Raw genomic sequence first — 19,535 nt, 5'->3', positions numbered from 1 at the left:
ACAAATGGTTACATTTAAAAAAAACACACACACAATGCTGGTTTGTGACCTATTGTATTTCCCTGTTCTATCACACTGTTCAATAAATTACAGATATAGTAGAACAGTTCAAAACAAAAAACAGCATTAACAGCAATTCCATTAACTCATGTGAATAGTCAATAATTCAATTTAAAATACATATACTGTAAGCCTACTGCAAAACTGAAGAGTTTGATTGAATGTTGCCATCTAATAGGGGTAAAATGTTAGTGATTTTTTTTTTGTAATTATTGAATCTACCCCATATAACTATATATTTAAGTATACAAGGATTGTCTGCACACTAAATGGGATAATTTTACAGCTTGGTAACTTACTTTTCTGTGCTGATAAAGAACTAAACAAAACCTACAATAATAACGGTTTGCATATTTACAATATCACGTAATTGAGCAACACAGAACATACATTTAAAAATAAAATAAATGTATACGTTTGAAAATGGTAAAAGTTAGTATATTTATTGCAATTATTTTTTAGTAATTTTCTGCTTTCAAACATAATACAAAAACATTGAGGGAAAAAACACAACTTCATTAGTGTACGGTGACATCATTGAAAATAAAATATGTAAATAAAAATATGTATAGGCTAAATCATCTTATCAGCCATACAGCACACAGTCAATAAACAAAAGTACCTGCACTGGATACACAGAAAAAACAAAACAAAAAGGGAACTGGGTCTCAGACTATTGCAAAAACATACAGCCAAGTATAATAACAGGAATTAACCCTTTGCGTTCCTATGTCGGACCTGGTCCGACATCATCAAGCCGAGAAAACCATTCAGTGGCCGAGTGGGAGCGACAGGAGCCGAGACAAGTCGAAAAAAAAAGGGCGTATCTCATGAATAGTCTTACTTGCCCCTGGCATCAGATAATGGCGGCCATAAGGAAACAAGCTGACTGCTACTGAATCAGCGCTGAGAGAATATCACGGACATTTGCAGAGCTTTTTTCAGATGTTATAGTAATAAAATAATGACTTGGATCGCATTATTGAGGTGTTTGGTAATAAAACGAGTGATCAGGAGATGATTGATTGGTATGTATGACTATTATTATTATTATTATTATTTATTTATTAGCATATGTGAAAGCTATAGCGAATGAAAGGGTGGGGCGGGCTGGAGATGCCTAGTGAGTGCTTTGTTGATATGCAGGGCTTTTTAAACCCGTTTGACTGTGGAAAAAAAATGCTTTTAAACAGCGGGTCTAAAATTAACTGCGCGTGTGAAAATAAATTGGACCTGACGCGCCTGACACGCACTTAATAAATGGACTGCAAAGGGTTAAGCAGAGGGAGCCGTAAGTTGTAAGGTTTCAAAATATGAGAGAAAGGGCTGCCGTACAGTATGGAATTTAGTGCTAGATCCATTAAGAGTGAATCTAATTTGTTCAAGTTTGAGAAATTGCATGATGTCTCTAACCCAATGCACATGAGAGGGCGGGGCAGCTTGCCTCCAATTCATCAAAATAAGGCGGCGAGCCAGAATAGATGCAAAAGCCAGTGTGCTAGATTGGAGTTTGGACAAAAATAGACCATCCGGTGCAACTCCAAATATCGCTATAAGTGGTATAGGGTCAATAAGCAAACTAAAAATTTGGGAGAAGGTTTCAACAACAAAGTTCCAAAATGTGGTTAGTCTAGGACAGGTCCAAAACATATGGATCAATGAGGCTGGAGCCTGCTTACAACTATCACATGTAGGATCAATATTAGGATAGATATTTGCCAGTTTAGTTTTGGACATATGGATGCGATGGAGGATTTTGAATTGAATCAGTGTTTGACATGCACAAATAGAAGAGGAATGTAATCTTAAAACAATAGAATCCCAAATGTCGTCTGTAAAACTAAAGCCTAGGTTCTGCTCCCAGGCAGCCCTTATAATCGCTATTGAAGGACAGTTTAAAGACAAAATAGAATTGTAAATTTTAGAAATCATACCACTACATTGAGGATTAAGTTTAAGTAGAGAGTCAATGGGGGATTCAGCAGGTGCACTGGGGAAACGAGTCACCTTACTACACACAAAGTGTCGAATCTGCAAGTACCGAAAGAAATGTTTATTTGGAATATTACATTTTTGAGAAAGTTGCTCAAAAGAAGCAAAATTATCATCAATATACAGATCTTTCACAAATTTCAGACCCTTATCATGCCACACCTGGAAGGAAACATCATTCAAAGAGGGTGCAAAATGATGATTCATAGCAATGGGTGAAAACACTGATTTGAGATTGAAAACCAAAATTCTGTCTGGACTGGGCCCATATCCTAAGGGAATGCCTTACTACAGGGTTGGAACTAAACTGTGTGAGAGAAAGAGGCAGAGAAGAACACATCAATGCTGCTTAAGATGTGGTTGACAAGAGGCAGCTTCAATCAGTAACCAGGTAGGCCCTGTCTGCTGTAGATGTTGGTGGAGCCAGTATGTGATACAACAAATGTTAGCTGACCGATAATAGAATTGAAAATTGGGCAAGGCCAAACCTCCCAACCTTTTAGGCCGTTGTAAGAGGGACCTTGCGAATACGTGGGTTTTTCTTATTCCATATAAAAGATGAAATGAGTGTATCCAGCGTCTTGAAAAAAGATTTAGGAATAAAAATAGGAATACACTGGAAAAAATATAAGAATTTAGGTAGCACATTCATTTTAACTGAATTAATGCGGCCAGCAAGTGAGAGAGGCAAAGTGGACCAGCGGATAAAATCTTGTTTAATATGTTCCACTAAGGGGGTGAAATTAGATTTAAAGAGATCTACATAGGACCTTGTTACAGACATTCCTAGATAAGTAAATTTATCATAAGTAATTTTGAAAGGTAGATCAGCAAATTGACAACGTATTGCCACAGGATTGATTGGAAATAATTCACTCGTATGTAAATTGAATTTGTATCCAGAACATTTACCAAATTGATCTAGGGTAGATAAAATATGAGGGAGGGATGTAGAAGGGTCAGATACATAAAGAAGGAGATCATCAGCATAAAGGGATACCTTTTGCTCCAGGCCACCACGGACCACCCCACTAATAAGATGATTACAGCGAAGGGAAGCAGCAAGGGGCTCAATTGCAATGGAAAATAATAGAGGAGATAAGGAGCATCCCTGACGTGTTCCACGCTGCAGAGAAAAGTGTCCAGAGTTTATACTGTTGGTACAAACTGAGGCAACAGGAGACGTATAGAGTAATTTTATCCAAGAAATAAAGTTCTGACCAAATCCAAATTTTTGATGGGTAGCAAAGAGGTAATCCCATTCCACACAATCGAAAGCTTTCTCAGCGTCTAATGAAAAAAACACTTCAGGGTCTGGATGAGGCGAAGATGTATAGATAATATTAAACAAATGTCTTAAGTTAAAAAAAAGAGTGGCGGTTCTGGATGAAACCTCTGATCTGAAAAGACAATAGAGGGAATAATCTGAGCCTGCGAGCTAAAGCTTTAGCTAAAATCTTGACATCTGCGTTAATTAATGAAACTGGGCGATATAAGCTGCAATCAAGAGGGTCCTTATTCTTTTTTAACAGTAAGAATATTGAGGCTTGATAAAGTGTAGGGGGGGAGAGATTGCGACTTAAATGATTCAGTGAACATAGACATAAAAAATTGGGAAAGTTGGGATGAAAATGTTTTATAGAGTTCGTCTGAAAAACCATCAGGTCCAGGAGATTTGCCACTTTAAATTGATTTAATGGCCTCTGTTATTTTCGCAATAGAAAAGGGCTCCTCTCAGCTACTCTTTGATTGGGGGTTGATAGAAGGCAGGTCGAGGTTCTGAAAAAAAGAGTCAATTAAAGAATGATCCATAACAGATTCAGAAGTATATGAATTTGAGTAAAACCATTTATATTGCTCATTGATAGCTTTTTGCTCAGTTGTAAGAGATCCTGATTGTGTTCGAATTTCAGTAATCAAGTGAGAGGCACTGGATTGACGCAGTTGGTGAGCTAAAAGCTTGCTCGCTTTATCACCATGTTCATACAAAAGATGAAGTGATCTGAGTATTTGTTTTTCTACATGTTGAGAGGCAGGTAAATCAAATTCTGTTTGTAGTCTTAGTCACTCCTTATACAAATCAGGGGAAGGTAAAACAGCATACTGCTGATCCAGCTGGAGAATAAGATCAGTTAGCTCTGACAGTCTCTTCTTACAACACTTGTTCTTTTGAGCAGTGAAGGAGATGATCTGACCGCGCATGTAAGCTTTCATTGCCCCCAATACCGTTGTAATAGGGACTCCTGAGGAGTTATTCGTATCAAAAAAATAAATAATCTGTTTAGACATAAATTTGACAAAATTTTCATCCGAAAACAGCAAACTACTAAAACGCCAAGGAGTTCTGGGTATAACCTGATTTGGAAAATTCAGTTCTAATTTAACAGGGGCATGATCAGATATAACTATGCTGTGATACGTACAAGAACGAACAGCCGACAGCAGTTTATTATCCAGAAAAAAATAATCAATTTGTGAGAATGTGTGGTGAACAGGAGAAAAAAAAGAGTACTGTCTAGGAAATAAAAAACACCACTGATCAGAAACACTGTAGTCTGACAGAAAGGATCGGATGGTTAATGCAGTTTTAGAAAGCGAGGTAGATTTCGAGGATGAACGATCTAAAGCAGGATTCAAGCAACAGTTAAAGTCCCCACCCAAAAGCAAGTGATGTGTATTTAAATCAGGAAGTTAGGCTAAAAAATGTGTAATAAAATCCCTGTCATCCCAGTTTGGGGCAGAGACATTGGCCAAAATCATAGGCGTACCATAAAGTCTGCCTACAACAACAACATAACGACCATTCCTATCAGCAATAACTTCAGAGGCAACAAACGGTATGTTCTTATGTACTAAGATTGCAGCACCTCTGGCCTTAGCATGAAATGTTGAATGATAGAGCTGCCCCACCCAATCCCTGCGCACGCGAAAGTGATCTGACATTCAAAAATGGGTTTCCTGCAAGAATGCAATGCCAGCATTTAAATGCTGGAGATGTGCTAGAACCTTATTTTGTTTCACTGGGTGATTTAGCCCTTTTACATGCCAACTTACAAACTTGACACCAGTTCCTCTATTAGCAGACATCATAATAGCAAAAATACAAGATCAAACTATAGGCTGTAAAAAATAAGATCAGGGAAAAGAGATCCATTGTCACCTTTAAATAACATGATATAGATAATAGTCTGAGACCCAATAAAAAAAAGAGAACGAAGGCAAAAGAACTTGGATTAAAGCACCCCCCCCCCACCCTGGCAGCAACTCCCCAAACGAGACGCAAGCCCACCCAAACATTAAAGAATTCCAACCCACTCATTAGGAGAACTCCCTAGGTTCTCCCTAACACGTATTATACATACCTAAACCCACAAGCACAAGTGAAAGATTGTAACCCATAAAATACATTAAAATAATATATATATATATATATATATATATATATATATATATATATATATATATATATATATATATATATATATATACACACACACACACACATATTTCTCTTTAAGAGTAATTCTATTTAAAATAAAACAAAAAAACTATTTGACCATAGCATTACAGGTATCACGACCAGTATAAAGCAGCCCAACTCACCCACACAAGGTTTTCAGGCTTAATTAAACTAGCAAATTAGGTTTAAAAAAAATCAAATATCTCGATACCCCTTGTAAACGTTAGAAAAAAGAAAGAAGCAAAAACATAAAAATGGCCTACACGCACATACATACGCACAGTATAAACAGGCTCATAGACAAAAAAAAAAAAAGTCATGAGGGTATTTAGCATCTAAAAACAAAAATGCTAAAATGACTCAAGATAGACAATCAGTATGTGAAGTTAACCAATATCAGTTTAGCACATATCTCAAGTCTATACAAATACCTTGTTACCCCTTGTATACGCTAGAAAACGAAAGAAGCAAAAATATAAAAATAGCCTATACGCACATACATACACACACACACACACACACACACACACACACACAGTATAAACAGGCACACTGTGACAGCCAAAAAAAAAAAAGAAAAAAAAGAGGGTATTTAGCATCTGCAAACAAAAATGCTAAAATGACTCAAAATAGACAATCAATATGTGAAGTTAACCAGTAACAGTTTAAAACATCTGCAATGGTTCTAATAATGATTTAGAAATAGGTACAATCTAAGAAGAAAAGTATACAAATTCACCTAAGCAAAGATGCCCGTAGATCTAATCAACTATTTTCACTGACCAAATAAGTAATTGTACAGGGTATATAAAGACTCTTAAGTAACAAAGCTCAGTAAACCGTATGCTAGTCACTAAAACCAGGGCTTAAAACCCTATTGAAGAGTTCAGCATAGTCTACAAAACTTCATAACATATCGCTACTTATCTGTGCTGACTTCCAGGCAAGGGAGAATGTCATTATCATAGAAAGCTTCAGCCTCCTGTACCGAAGTAAAAATCAGATTCCGACCCTTAAAGACAATATGGAGCCTGGCTGAATAGAGTAAGCTGAACTTAATTCCCTTTTTATACAGCCTTGTCATTATGTCCTTAAAAGCTGCACGGCTTCGGGTGACATCTGAGCTAAGGTCCGGAAAATAAAGATCTTTTCCTCCCGAAAGGTGAGGGTACCCCGCTCCCTCACCAGCCGGAGGACAAGCTCCTTGGTCTGATAGTGATGAAAGCGGACGATCACAGGTCTGGGCCTTAGGTGAGGGGCCGGCCTCGGCACCAGAGAGCGATGTGCCCGATCCAGCTCCGGAGCCGATCCCAGCGCCCCACCCCCAAATAACTCCACAAAGAAATCAGACATAAATTTAGTAGGGTGCGAACCCTCAAACCCCTCTGGCAGGCCGATGATTCGGAGATTCTGACACCTACTACGATTTTCTAGATCCGACAACTTCTCTTTAATCGCCTTGTTGTCAGCAGCAAGTGAAACACAAGAGGCCTCCAACTCACAAACTCGATCCCCGATGTCGTCAGCCGAATGCTCGAGGCTATCGATGCGGTGTGCATGGGAGGTAACTGTGGTCTGGATGGCAACGATAGAAGCTTTAAAAGACGCAAACGAGTTTTGAAACTCTGCCGTAAGATAAGCGGTAAGGGCTGCGCAGAGCTTTTCTAGCTTGGAAACTACGGCAGACATCGAAACCGGCGCAGCTCGGCCGGGTCAGCAGGCCCCTTGGTAGTGGAATCCAGAGGTAAAGAGTCTGGCGTCCCTCGTTTAGGTTTATTTAGCTTTGACATCATATAGCAGGTGTACAGATATGTTACAAAAAGTCAACACAGTGAAAATATATATTAAAGAATGGGTTTGATAATTAAATTTATAATAGTTTGTGGGAGCGAGTCTCACACGTGTCTACTCCATCTAGCACTCAACCGGAAGTCAAAGTTAGTATATTTAGTCAAAATTAATTTACCGCATTTTGAAAATAATCTGTGAAGCTATTACCACTTGTTACTAACAGCTCTGAAAAAGTAAAAAAAATCCCACATTTTACAATACAGTAAGTCTAGTGGTTCTTAGAATTATGTGCATTGCAAAAATTATTGCATAAGAAAGACATCTCTGATTCTTGTGAAAAGCCACTGTGACGAGCTGTCAAGTACTGCAAAGCTGCAGATGATTACCACAACTTTAAGACTTTGTGTTATTGTGGAAGCTAATATCCTGGTTCCTCTTGCACTGCTGTTATAATACTGACAGCTGTGAAACTGTGTTGGCAGAAGCAAATGGAGCTCGTAGTGAAATCAGAGCTGGTATGACAAGAGGTGGTTGCGATCTTTACCCAATAGAGGTTAGAAACAGTCTAGTGCACCACTCTGTACCCAGACAAAAACATTTTTTACAAATGTGAAACAGTACTGACAGGGCAGTTTAATCTGGGAGTAATACTATACCATGCAGATCTCTGATAATCCTCTGTAGCTGGTTCTCTCCCACTGACACAGCCATCGTCCAAGTTCATACATTCACGAAGTCACTCTGACAAAGTCTGCTGAATCAGAGAAACAGAGGTGTTCAGCACATCAGCAACAACAGCAGACAAATAGACTATAATATTTACCTGACAATCCTGGTTCTGCAATTGCAACTATAACTAATGTATTGTAACAAAAAAAGCTCTGACATAACAAATACATTGAAACACTGTTTATCAAAAATGTACCTTAAAAGCAGTAACAGTTGAAGTAATCTACCAATCCAGGGACGGAAACAAGGCTCTCATTGCATAGCAGTTTGAGCCAATCCTGGTTTTGCTAAGAGTTTAATAAGACACACTTGAGCTTAATACCTATGCACTGTGGCTAATCAAGCTCACATTAAAACCTGGAATGGGTGAAACTGCTATGCAATAAGAGCCTTATTTCCATCCATACAGTCTAACAGTAGTAGCAAACAATCTTTTCCACATAACAATCCCTGATTGATATGTCAGGACTTTTCTTTAGTGATTAAATTGCATCCACGATGCTTGTTTGTTCACCAGAAGAAACTGTGAGCAGAAATAGCTTGCACAGCTTGAAACAGGCATGCATCAGCAGGAACAATATGACAGACAAATTGAACCTCATTGTCTGCAATCCTTTTCAAATAAAAACATCCGCTAGGTCTGGGTTTCCCAATCCTGGTCCTGGGGACCCATGTGTCTGCTGGTTTTCATTCCAACTGAGTTCTCAATTACTTAATTGAACCCTTAATTGAACTATTTATTAGCTTAATTAGACCTTTTTAATTGTTTTCAGCTTTTAAAAAGTTGGAGATTTCAAGTTAACTGTACAATTGTATAAGTAACTTGAAATCTGCAACTTTTTAGGAGCTGAGAACAATTAAAAAGGTCTACTTAAGCACATTATTAGTTCAATTAAGGGTCTGATTAAGTAATTGAGAACTAAGTCGGAATGAAAACCAGCAGACACAGGGGTCCCCCAGGACCAGGATTGGGAAACCCTGCGCTAAGTGACATGAGCAATGGGCTGACAGGGTACAGTATCTGCAGGACAAATGTCCAGGAAGCTACAGTAACAGGACCCATCGCACAGAAAAGTTTGATGTGGTGGTGCAATGAGTCTGTTCCATAGTGAATGCCTTTTATTGCATAGCTGAGGCAGCAATAGGAAGGCATATTACTTCTGCTGGTATGTGGATTCATCATGGATGGCCGTGCGACCTGGTCATGTTTACCCACTGTGAACTATTTTTATCCCGGTGGTGATGGGTTCTTCCAAGATAACTACACAACCATCCATAAAGCAAGAACCTCAGTCGAGTACCGATTCAATGGGAAAGCAAGTCATTTAGGATCATTTGATAAAACCAAAAAAACTGACTGAATTCGTGCAGCCAAGGGAATGGTATATACCATTTACACATTGTGACAAATAAGCTGAATACACTGAATGAATAGTCGCTTTCTGCTCAATTGCTCCAGCCATATTTATATCACCCACACCGACACACTAAACCCAGTGCCAATCACATCTGCCACCTCACTAACCACTTCATACTCAGCCTAAAGTGACAGTAAAATAACCCAATAACAGAAGGTTAACAAGGACTAATTTAGCTGGGGAACCCTCCCAATTATTTACCCATCAGTGGGCTCCCACTGGTTATATTCCTGTAGTACAACCTAGTGCCTTGTTGAAAACTAAATACAGCCATGCCGCCCTTAAATTCTGTAAACACTAATATAGGGGTTACAGTTCCTTCCCTGACAGGTTACAATATCCTTATAACTGTTCATACTGGCAGTACTTAAGAATCTTAAATGTTAAGTTAAATTAGATTTTGCATTCCAATGTATATTGTCGCAATATAGTGGAGTTAAGTTTAATGCTAGTCTTAATTGATAAAATTAAATATTATAAAATGACTAATTTTATATTTTTTATAAAAAGCCTGTTAGCTTGATTATTAACTGGTTAACATAAATGTTTACCAGGTTACAAACAAGAATCGAATATATATTAAACTGAAATTGATCTGGGTAGGGAAAGCACTTCTTGTTTCTTTCAAAAGTTGAAAATAAGCCAGTAAGTCAGGAAAGACAGGCTGATCATGTTCTCCTAAGTGCAGCATGCCCTTTTGACATTTGTAATGTGTACCTCCAACGACACAGAAGTAAAGTAAAACAACATGTTTTTACTCTGATTCAGAGGCTTACTTGAAGTAAATTGCATGTACTGTAAAACTCTTATTAATGGGTATGAAAAAAGTAAATTATTTTAAAATGTATACAAATAAGGTAACACTTAGAAATGTGAATTTAGGACTATGCTAAATGCAGGTTTAGGGATTTAAGTTTTTGAGAATTAAACAACTTCTATACTTTTTGTATTGCAGTGGTTCAAAATTGCAAGGCACTTTTCCACAGCAAATCATTAATAAGGAAGCTTCAAATTATCGGGCCTTTTCTTTCTACAGTAGTTTCAACTCCTTACAAAAACAAAACACACAACCACATTTTAAATAAATAGTAAACCAATATTATTTGTCATAACAATACCACAGACGTTTTGACAAATCATATTGGTGTTTCGCTGCTGTTGCTTAGGCTGTAATTTCCCCAAATGGCCATCAATCATATACAGTAATACATTTGTATTACCAGCTTATGACAGTTGGGTTAGGGTTATGAAATAGTTCAGATGTTGGTGACAAGTAATAAAACCAACAAAATAACTGAAGGCAGCATCACATACAACCAATCATATTTGTGTAATCACGTCACCTTCAAAGTAACACATGAACAGACTGGGTCGGTTGTCCCCCGACAGCTGTATTGCATTGTGATCACTTTTACATTGCTATAAACCAAAAAAAAAAAAAAAATCACCAAGTGTACTTCATGTGCAGGACTGTTTAACAGAGGGATAAGACATGGGATTGCTGCCTACAGGTAACACTTAGTATAGGTGTTCTGTACCCACCTAGCACTGCTGATTCCTGTTACAGTGTATTAGTAGTACTTTACTTTGAGTGGCAACATGACATTTTTTTTAACTCTTGGTTCCTTATTCTGTGTACCACATGATTGTGCAAGTCTGATGACTGAAATCCATGATGGATCGTACACCTCACATATAAAACCGCAACCAAACTTTATACTTTTCAGAAACAACACTCCACAGAGATTTTCCATATCTAGACAAATGTTTTTTTAACCATGTACCATCATCTACTTTTACACATCCAGGGCTCTATCGTTGATTTTTCTTTCGTATCTTGACTTTTCATAGGTTTTTGTGACTTCATAGACCTACCCGCAATGTATTATCATTATAATATCAAAGTTTCACGCTTACCCTTGATGTATTATCATATTTCAATTTGTGCCTGTTATTTTATGTATGCCTCTCACTGGCATAAAATATAAAAGAAACCAATATATATACAGTCAGCACTCACATATCCGACCTTAAAATTTTTTTACTGCAGTGACGCTTAAACGCATGTGACACATATCTGATTATTTCATTTTGGCCCGTTCCAACCCTTGTATCTTTTTTGTGTTTCCTGAAAAACGGACAATGTCAAAAATACATATCTGAAAGGACTGTGTTTTAAAACAAGTAGGCTTCCATTTAGATGTACTGTATTGGTCAAGTCATGACAGTTTTCCTCACGACCTGTTTGCCGTACTTTTCAGGAAATGCATTGCTATGCAGTTCTGATTCAGGAAAAAAATCGATGCAGATTACTCAACTCATAGTCATTTAGGGGAAGGGATATTTAAATGTCCATGTATGCTTACTAAGTAGGAAAAGAACGACTCTGAATATCACGAGGAGAGCTTCATGCGTTGCCATGAAGATAAAAACATTTAACTGAGAAATTAATTCAAGTGTTGTCGCGCACATTCTGTTTAGCTACTTGTTTGTCTGGTTACCTTTACACATACACACACACACACACATAAATATATAAAATATAATTTCTACACGTTTTACTACTTAGAATTTATATTTATGTGTGTGTGTGTGTGTGTGTGTGTGTGTGTGTGTTTGTGGAACATCTAAAAGTTACATTTCATTAACACTAGAACCGCCTTTTACAATACATGTTTTTATTTTTAATATAACCTACAATATTCCATTTTTTATATATACAAGCCTGTTGTTATCTCTACTGGACCTGGCAGCCATCAATTCTTTCGTTTTGTACAAGGTAGGAGAGATTTCATCTTGAAGCTAGCCACAGCGCTTCAGAAGAAACATTTCGATCAGAAAACTGCAAAGCTGCAGGCTTTGTTACTTTCATTTTAAATTAAAAAATACTTTTAGAGTTTTGTATGTACATATACCTGTTTACACACTAGTTTCTTTTGAAATGTTTTTTAATGATAGTTTTTCATTTTTTGAAGTTGTGCTTTATATGTGGTAAGTTAGAAAATAAACCCTTTTATGTTTAATTGTTCATTTATATACGGCGTTTAGGCTGGGCAGATGTTTGATATGATGTATTAGAATAAAACTTTTGAGTTGTATCCGATAGTCTGTCTTTCATTTTAATATTGATGGTGTTTAAAATGTACCGGCGGTTGTAGGTATGAGTATAACCGCAGTGGTTCTAGTGTTGAAGTTGTCCATAAATGTACGTGTGTGTGTGTGTTGGGGGGGTGTCTGTTTTGTACGACCATTCTGCTGGAGATTACGTGATATTAAGTCAGAAGGACGGGACTGCTGAAATCTCATGAGACACAAGTATGATTCCTGGGTTTTTTACAGCTATTTTTATCGTGAGAAAGCGATTGACCCTGCCCTTAAAGCCGCGCTGCCATGTATTCCCGTGACAACGTCACAGTCATGACTGTAAAGTCGACTGTAAAACCAAGCCAGTGTTTACAAATACACCACACTCATTTTTTTTACTAGGCTATAATATAAAGCCTTCTGTTCTTTATTTTATTGCGTACATTTTGTCGTGTTAATTTTTTATTTGTGGCCTGCTATTTTGTCTGATTTTAATGTATTTTGTTCTTCTTTTTTTAATTGTATGCATTTTATTGCTTGTTTCTTATTTCTGTGATCTGTGATGTCTGTATGGTCTTTATATTTTTTATTGTAAAAGAACTTTTGGATACTATATTGTATGTAAAAAGGGCACAAGTGTTAGGCTAATATTGTCCTTTTTTATGTTTTCGTTTTTATTGTGACCTGCAGTTTCATGTGGTTTTTTTTCTTTTTTTTTTTTACAGCTTAGCATGCAGCAATCATATTTATTCAATTGTATGTATCCTATTAGTGTGTAGGCTTATATTGTGGTCATTTTGAGGATGTGTCTTATTTGAAAATCTGAGAGAGTTCCTTTGCTATATTGTTTTGTGACTGACTGAAGGACAGAGCGTCGTTTTGAGAGATGTCCTGTAGTGTTGATACCAAGCTTTTTCTATTTTGTAGACGGAATATCCTCCAGTTTTAAATAATCAGTCTAATCCTAAACATTTTTAAACATTATACCAGACATTTAGTCTATGTAAAATAGCTGCTTTTTTATTTGAAATTCTTAAACATTTTTTGGGGACCAATTAGGAGTGAATAGTCAGATTGTTTTCCAAATGGTTTCATGTGGTTACATCCGGCATTAACATTTTTGAAATAGCCTTGCAGCCAAATAATACTTCATAAGAACAGTCAAGGATAGCCCTCCTAGATTAGAGAGTGAGAGTCTCCTTTTATTTATTCTGGGCTGCGAACCTTCCATAGATCTTAAATCTAACCAACAGAGAGATTGGCAGGATTTTCCAGTTCAGCATCTTCTACTATTAATTCTAATTATTATACTGATTATTGGTAACCTAAAACTTAGTTCCAGTCTTCACATAATATAATGATTTACATGCAAATAAACATTTTCCCATCCAATTAACAATATGATTTTCAAGCAGGTAGGTAATTTATTTGCAAGTTCCCTAACAATCCAATTATTACATCACGATTTTAACGTCCATGTAACTGCTGTCAGCTACTTTTGTACACGTCCAACTACTGAAACTTACAGAAATATCATTACAACAGTACTTTCACCCTTTGCTGGAAATTAAATTACTGTGACCAAATTTTCAGAAACTCGTTCATACCACTAACACGCCTATATGTAGACATTATTCTTGAAAATGTTTCTTTGTAATGGCTTATCCCACAAGGTTGAGATTAAATGTTGGGGCTATTTACAAAGATACATATTAAATATAGAACATAGTAAAACATTGCAATCCAAACGCCTAGTGGAGCAGCCTCTTCGAAAACAGGAACAATTTATTAAATACCATCAACAAAGTTAGTTCTGCCTGCAACGGACGTGTTTTGCAGAATGCTTTAATTCAGCTCGGCAGGCACCCAGTACTGTGCTAGGAAATCACGGGGGGCATCAACTTACTGATGTTCAGATTTGCAATGTTTTTACTGTATATGAATACTAGTTCACTTTGACCCAGTTAATCCAACATTTTTCATTTGTCAAAATTGAAATATGACATAGATTTGAGATATTAATGTTACTTGCAAATACATCCTTGCAAAACATGTTTGTATGAGATAAACAAGGATGCACTCTTTAAACAAAAGCTGTTTTAGTGTCTAAACACGACGACCATGATGATATTAATAATCAGGGGTTAACAGAAAACTGGTACTGATGTTAAGCCTGACATGCAAAGTGAAATTCATGCAGTTTAATATGTTAAAATTTGAAAATGCACAAAAAAAACTCAACTTATGTAGGCATTTTAAAGCTAACTTATTTGTTTCACTTAACTGTTAATTCATTGCCACATCTGTTCAATGTTATTTTCTGCATTCCATCAAGATTAAAATTATTGCAGATGTGTTATTTTTAATAGGAGACTGTCATCTATTTTCTTTTTTCTCTCTACTACAAATATTACTTTATTTACAGCAGACGTTTTATGGCAAACAAAATTCAGTGCAGAAAATAATTTATTGACAATCATTAAGTGCCGCAGTAATGATGCTGCTATATTTTAGTCCCAATAGTTTCACTCCTTAGAGCTACCTGTCTATAGCATAAAACAAGGCAGGCGGAAAGTTTATTAATGAAGATTAATGAAAGTGTAGTATTAATCAAAATGAGACTGAGACAGCTGTGAGAAAGGGGAGATGGTGGGAGAATGAAGCACAATGACAGTGTAACTAATGAAAGTACAACAGGGGTACCTGTTAACAATGTACTGTAAACTAGGTTTTACCTACCTACCCTAGTGTTTTTCCCAACACAACCAGACCCACACATATTTTTTTAAAATTTGGCCTTATGTAAAATTTGCCCCATGACTGATTCATTTGTTATGCAAATAAATCCCAGACCTGTATTCTGTATCCTGTTTTTCACAATGGGAAAGACATCAGAGCTGACAGACTGATAAGAGGGCAGAAGATTAGTTGCCAATGCGCTTGCTTATTAAACACACAAACTGTACACATTTTTTATATGTTTACTCCCATATTTTTTTGTATTTATTTTGCATTTCCCTTATACTTTATTTTATTTTATTTTATTTATATAGCACTTTTCATACCATGGTATCTCAAAGCGATTTACAGACAGTATGTATCATGATCAAGAAAGACAGAACAGTATAATCACACAAATAATAAAATACAATGATACTAACAATAACAATAAATAGCATATATCTAGATAGGACAAAAATAAAATAAATAAGAATAACAAATAAAATACAAAGTTAGCTGATAAAAATAGATAACAAAAACTTTATATCTAGATTAGGTTAAAAAAAGCTGATCTATAAAAATTAGTTTTTAATCTTGATTTAAAATGCTGACCGAAGCAGCGTCTCTAATAGAGGAAGGCAGAGTTCCACAGCTTGGGAGCATTAAAACAAAACGCACTTTCTCCTCTCCTTTTCAATTTTACCATTGTGAGGCACAAAAGTCCAGCATTAGCCGACCTGAAAGTGCGCAGAGGTTTATATGGGGACAGAATCTCTCTTAGGTACTCTGGTGCTAAGTCATTTAGTGCTTTATATATTAATAGTAAGATTTTAAAATCAGTTCTAAAATGTATTGGAAGCTAGTCCAATGAGTCCAACACAGGAGTTATATGAGCCCGTTTTTTCGTTCTAGTCAGAACCCTCGCTGCTGCATTTTGAACAAGCTGTAAACGTGATAAGACATGATGTGGAAGTCCAGCAAATAAAGTATTGCAATAATCAAGTCTTACTGAAACGAAAGCATGAATTAGTTTACTGTACTAGAATAACGCAATGTATTAAGGTAAACTGGAAAACCCAGACCAAGGTCCCTTAAGCACGCTTTCAAGTTTTTAGATTTTCAGTTTTACAACATCAATGTGGATTGTTCTCCATTAAAAGGTTAGAGGAGCATATGGTTTAAATATGTCGTATCAGTGTCTTCATTATAACCCTGTCCTATACTGACAGATTTATTTTTATTGAACCAAGTTTGGAATATAAACGTAACAATTAAATTATTTTGCACAGGTTAACTTTTTGGGGACATTTTGGCATTTCTTAAATAACAGTTCATAATGTTGATGTTGAGTTATTTATTTAGATTTTAGAAACATTTACAATTTTTTTTTTCATTTTAGAAAGAGTGCAGTATCAGATTAGTAAACTCATGACTTGTGTTTATGGTCAGCAGAAAGGTTTTAAATATAACTAAATACTTTCTTTAAAAACACCGCTTCTGCTGTATCTAACTAGAGTAATAGATGGCAGTCATGTTAGATGCTGTAGTTTTCTGAAACTTCAATAATTTGACAAGACAGATTATTGTATTATACATAATGCAGATTGTGTAAACAGAAACAGTAATTCAGACTAACTTTAAAAACTGTACAGTGTCAGAAATTATTAATGCGGAATATGGAACAGGATTCAAAGTAATGATGGCTACGGACCATTCCTGAAACCAGACATTTGAGGAATAATGAGAAATAAAACAAAAACAGTTGCATCTTTTTGTCATTATTTGATAACTTTTTTGTTTCATTTCTGATTATCATTGCATATTTCATTGTATAATTTGAGATTGCACATAGGACTTGAGAACAGAGAGCTTTACTATAAATGGAGATTTGAGATACCAGGAACTTTGTTAATAGATCAAAGTAACATTTCTCTGAGTTGAAAACATAGACCTTTAATTAGTTAATAGTCCAGCTGTTATTGTAGAAACTGAAATATAATCAATGTGCACGTCTTCGTGTTATTTCTCCACTCAGAAAGCATACACTCATTTGTTAACACTAACAGTCAAGTTATTATTATTTTTTTAAACAGTACAGTAGTAGCTTACTAGGGTTAGGCTTAAAACCATTGCCACTCGATTTTGGTAATGTTAAAAAAAGAACTAAGTTGCAAAAACAGTTTTTAAAACGTGATACTGATAATAACGAGGGATAATAAAGCTAAAGCAAATAAAAAAAAAATAAAAAAAAAACATTGCAAACTACTGTATAGTATAACCAGAGGAATATCACGGTGTACTAATATCGCGGTAAACTTTTGGAAGGAACCTACAACATGTACAAATAATATTACTACTTTAAAAACACCTCTGATATTTTTTGGTCGCAATCTTTAATATGTATTTAATATGCGTATGTTTCTTCCTCAGTGTAAAGAAAGCACTGAAAACAAAAACGTTATCAACATGTTCCTGTTCGTTAGACGTAAACTTCGTTATTTCAGCATGTTTGCAAATTCATATCTATATTCATAAACTCTTTATCGAGGTTATATGATCATACACCAACTAGAAAAAAAAAACTAAGTTTTAAATACATTGAGTTTGAACTTCATATACGAAAGGCAATATACATTTCCCCAGCATCAAACTCAAAACCAGATGCTTGTTCTCAACACCCACTGCCATTTCCCAGAAACTGAAAGTACTACGTTGTACAGGAAAGTGAAAGCTAAAAAAAGTACCCGTAGTTGCAACAGCTAACACACAAAATACATTACAGCAAACTCCTTTACATTTGTGCAGAGCAAATTGACCTTACAAAACTACGCGTTGTTCTTCTGCACTACGTCTGATTAATAATAAACCAATCTACCCAATATATGAAGGTAACGTCATTACATTAAACTACCAGTATTGACGCACAGCAGTGAGTCGTCTTTATTACCACCAGTTGCTAAATTGTACATTTAGACAACAATAAGGTCATGACTAAAAACTTTAAATCCCGTGTGACACGGGTACAAATTTATACACATATGTCATAAACGCGTTATAACAAAACAAGAAATAAAACAAACTTTAACATACTTAAAAGTGGCAGATCCCCATCAGCTGAGTTAGTTTACAGCACAATCTAACTTGCTATGGGAGGCGGGTTGTCCTGTGACTGACAAGCTAAAGAAACAAATTAAAGTGAAATATAAGTGATTGGCGGCACCTGTGAAGCAATCATATGCAAAGGGCGGGGTATTTTATTAAAAAATGTCGCAATAGTTTGTTAGAAAGGATATTCAGGATAAACAGGGTTTAATCATGTGACTTTTGGTAACAGCATCTCCTTAGGAGAAGCTCCAAAAGTAATTACCAGCACCTGGAAAGAACTCCAGTATAAATGCAAGGCCTGCAATAAATGATTTAATTGTATGTAACCCAGTTGCTTCTTGGGATTAACAGAGTTTTGAAATGTAATTACTCTCTGTAGCAAGGCCTGTGTTTGTCTCAAAAACTGAAAAAGCCAAGACAGGTTTCATAGAGCTAAACTATCTTGGGGAATGTAGAAAATAGCACTATATCATAAAGCATAATACACAGAAGGCTTAATTATTGAAGAAAACGAAAAACAAGGTTACTGACTTTAGTGGAGTGGCTAAGCTTAAAATATGAGAAGAATTGTGCACTTTTTCCTAGAAACATAATATTTGGTATACTATATACATCTTGACTGTCTGCCTTTATTCATATTAGCACCCAGTTTTACTGGCAAAAGGTTAATAAGCGCCCATGCTGAAGTGCCCCCCGCCTCATTCATTTTTTAAATATCTTAAAATATTATATTACTTACAATGTATTTTATATTACTTACAATTCATTTTTACTTTCATTTATATGATTGCTTAACCAGATTTTTGTCTCCAGTTTACCATTAGCACGGTCTGGGAGTAAGATCCAGTAGAGTGTTGAGAGGGGATCTTGTACCTTTTACATGCGAAGCACTTGTCTTGATTATAGCAATAAATAAATACAAATTGAAGTGTATATGTCTATATTTTCTTTATTTTTCATGTGCTGTACTTAGTATTTTTAGGAAAAATTAGCAGTGCGACCACCAGTAAGTGAAGCCACTCTGTGGCCACCAAAATTTATGGTTGAGAACCACTGTGCTAAAGGGTTTAAGCTCACAGGAAAGACCGTTTGGGGAATTAAGTAATACATGCATATTTTTTGATGCTAGCATATGTAAAAATTCTTTCTGTTATTTCCTCACTTCCACTTGGTTT

The 19,535-nt window shown here is 35.9% G+C and overlaps 1 protein-coding gene across 2 annotated transcripts in view; it reads right to left on the bottom strand.

Moving 5' to 3' along the window:
- LOC117400569 (FYVE and coiled-coil domain-containing protein 1-like) overlaps positions 1 to 18,421 on the bottom strand; it is a 75,868-nt gene extending 57,447 nt beyond the window's left edge. The window contains exons 1-2 of one of the 2 annotated variants that reach the window (XM_034000716.3): positions 18,346 to 18,421; positions 7,960 to 8,057 (exon numbers count right to left, since the gene is read on the bottom strand). In XM_034000716.3, the coding sequence (XP_033856607.3) occupies positions 7,960 to 8,014 (55 nt within the window). In that variant the 5' untranslated portion in view covers positions 8,015 to 8,057; positions 18,346 to 18,421. The remainder of the gene's footprint in view (positions 1 to 7,959; positions 8,058 to 18,345) is intronic. The other variant, XM_034000715.3, reaches the window with a different exon arrangement.
- Between the last annotated feature and the right edge of the window lie 1,114 nt (positions 18,422 to 19,535).

The sequence above is a fragment of the Acipenser ruthenus genome, chromosome 4, assembly GCF_902713425.1.
Source record: "Acipenser ruthenus chromosome 4, fAciRut3.2 maternal haplotype, whole genome shotgun sequence".
NCBI lineage: Eukaryota > Metazoa > Chordata > Actinopteri > Acipenseriformes > Acipenseridae > Acipenser > Acipenser ruthenus.
Note: the sequence above shows the minus strand (reverse complement) of the source record. Positions and strands in the feature narration are given on the sequence as shown.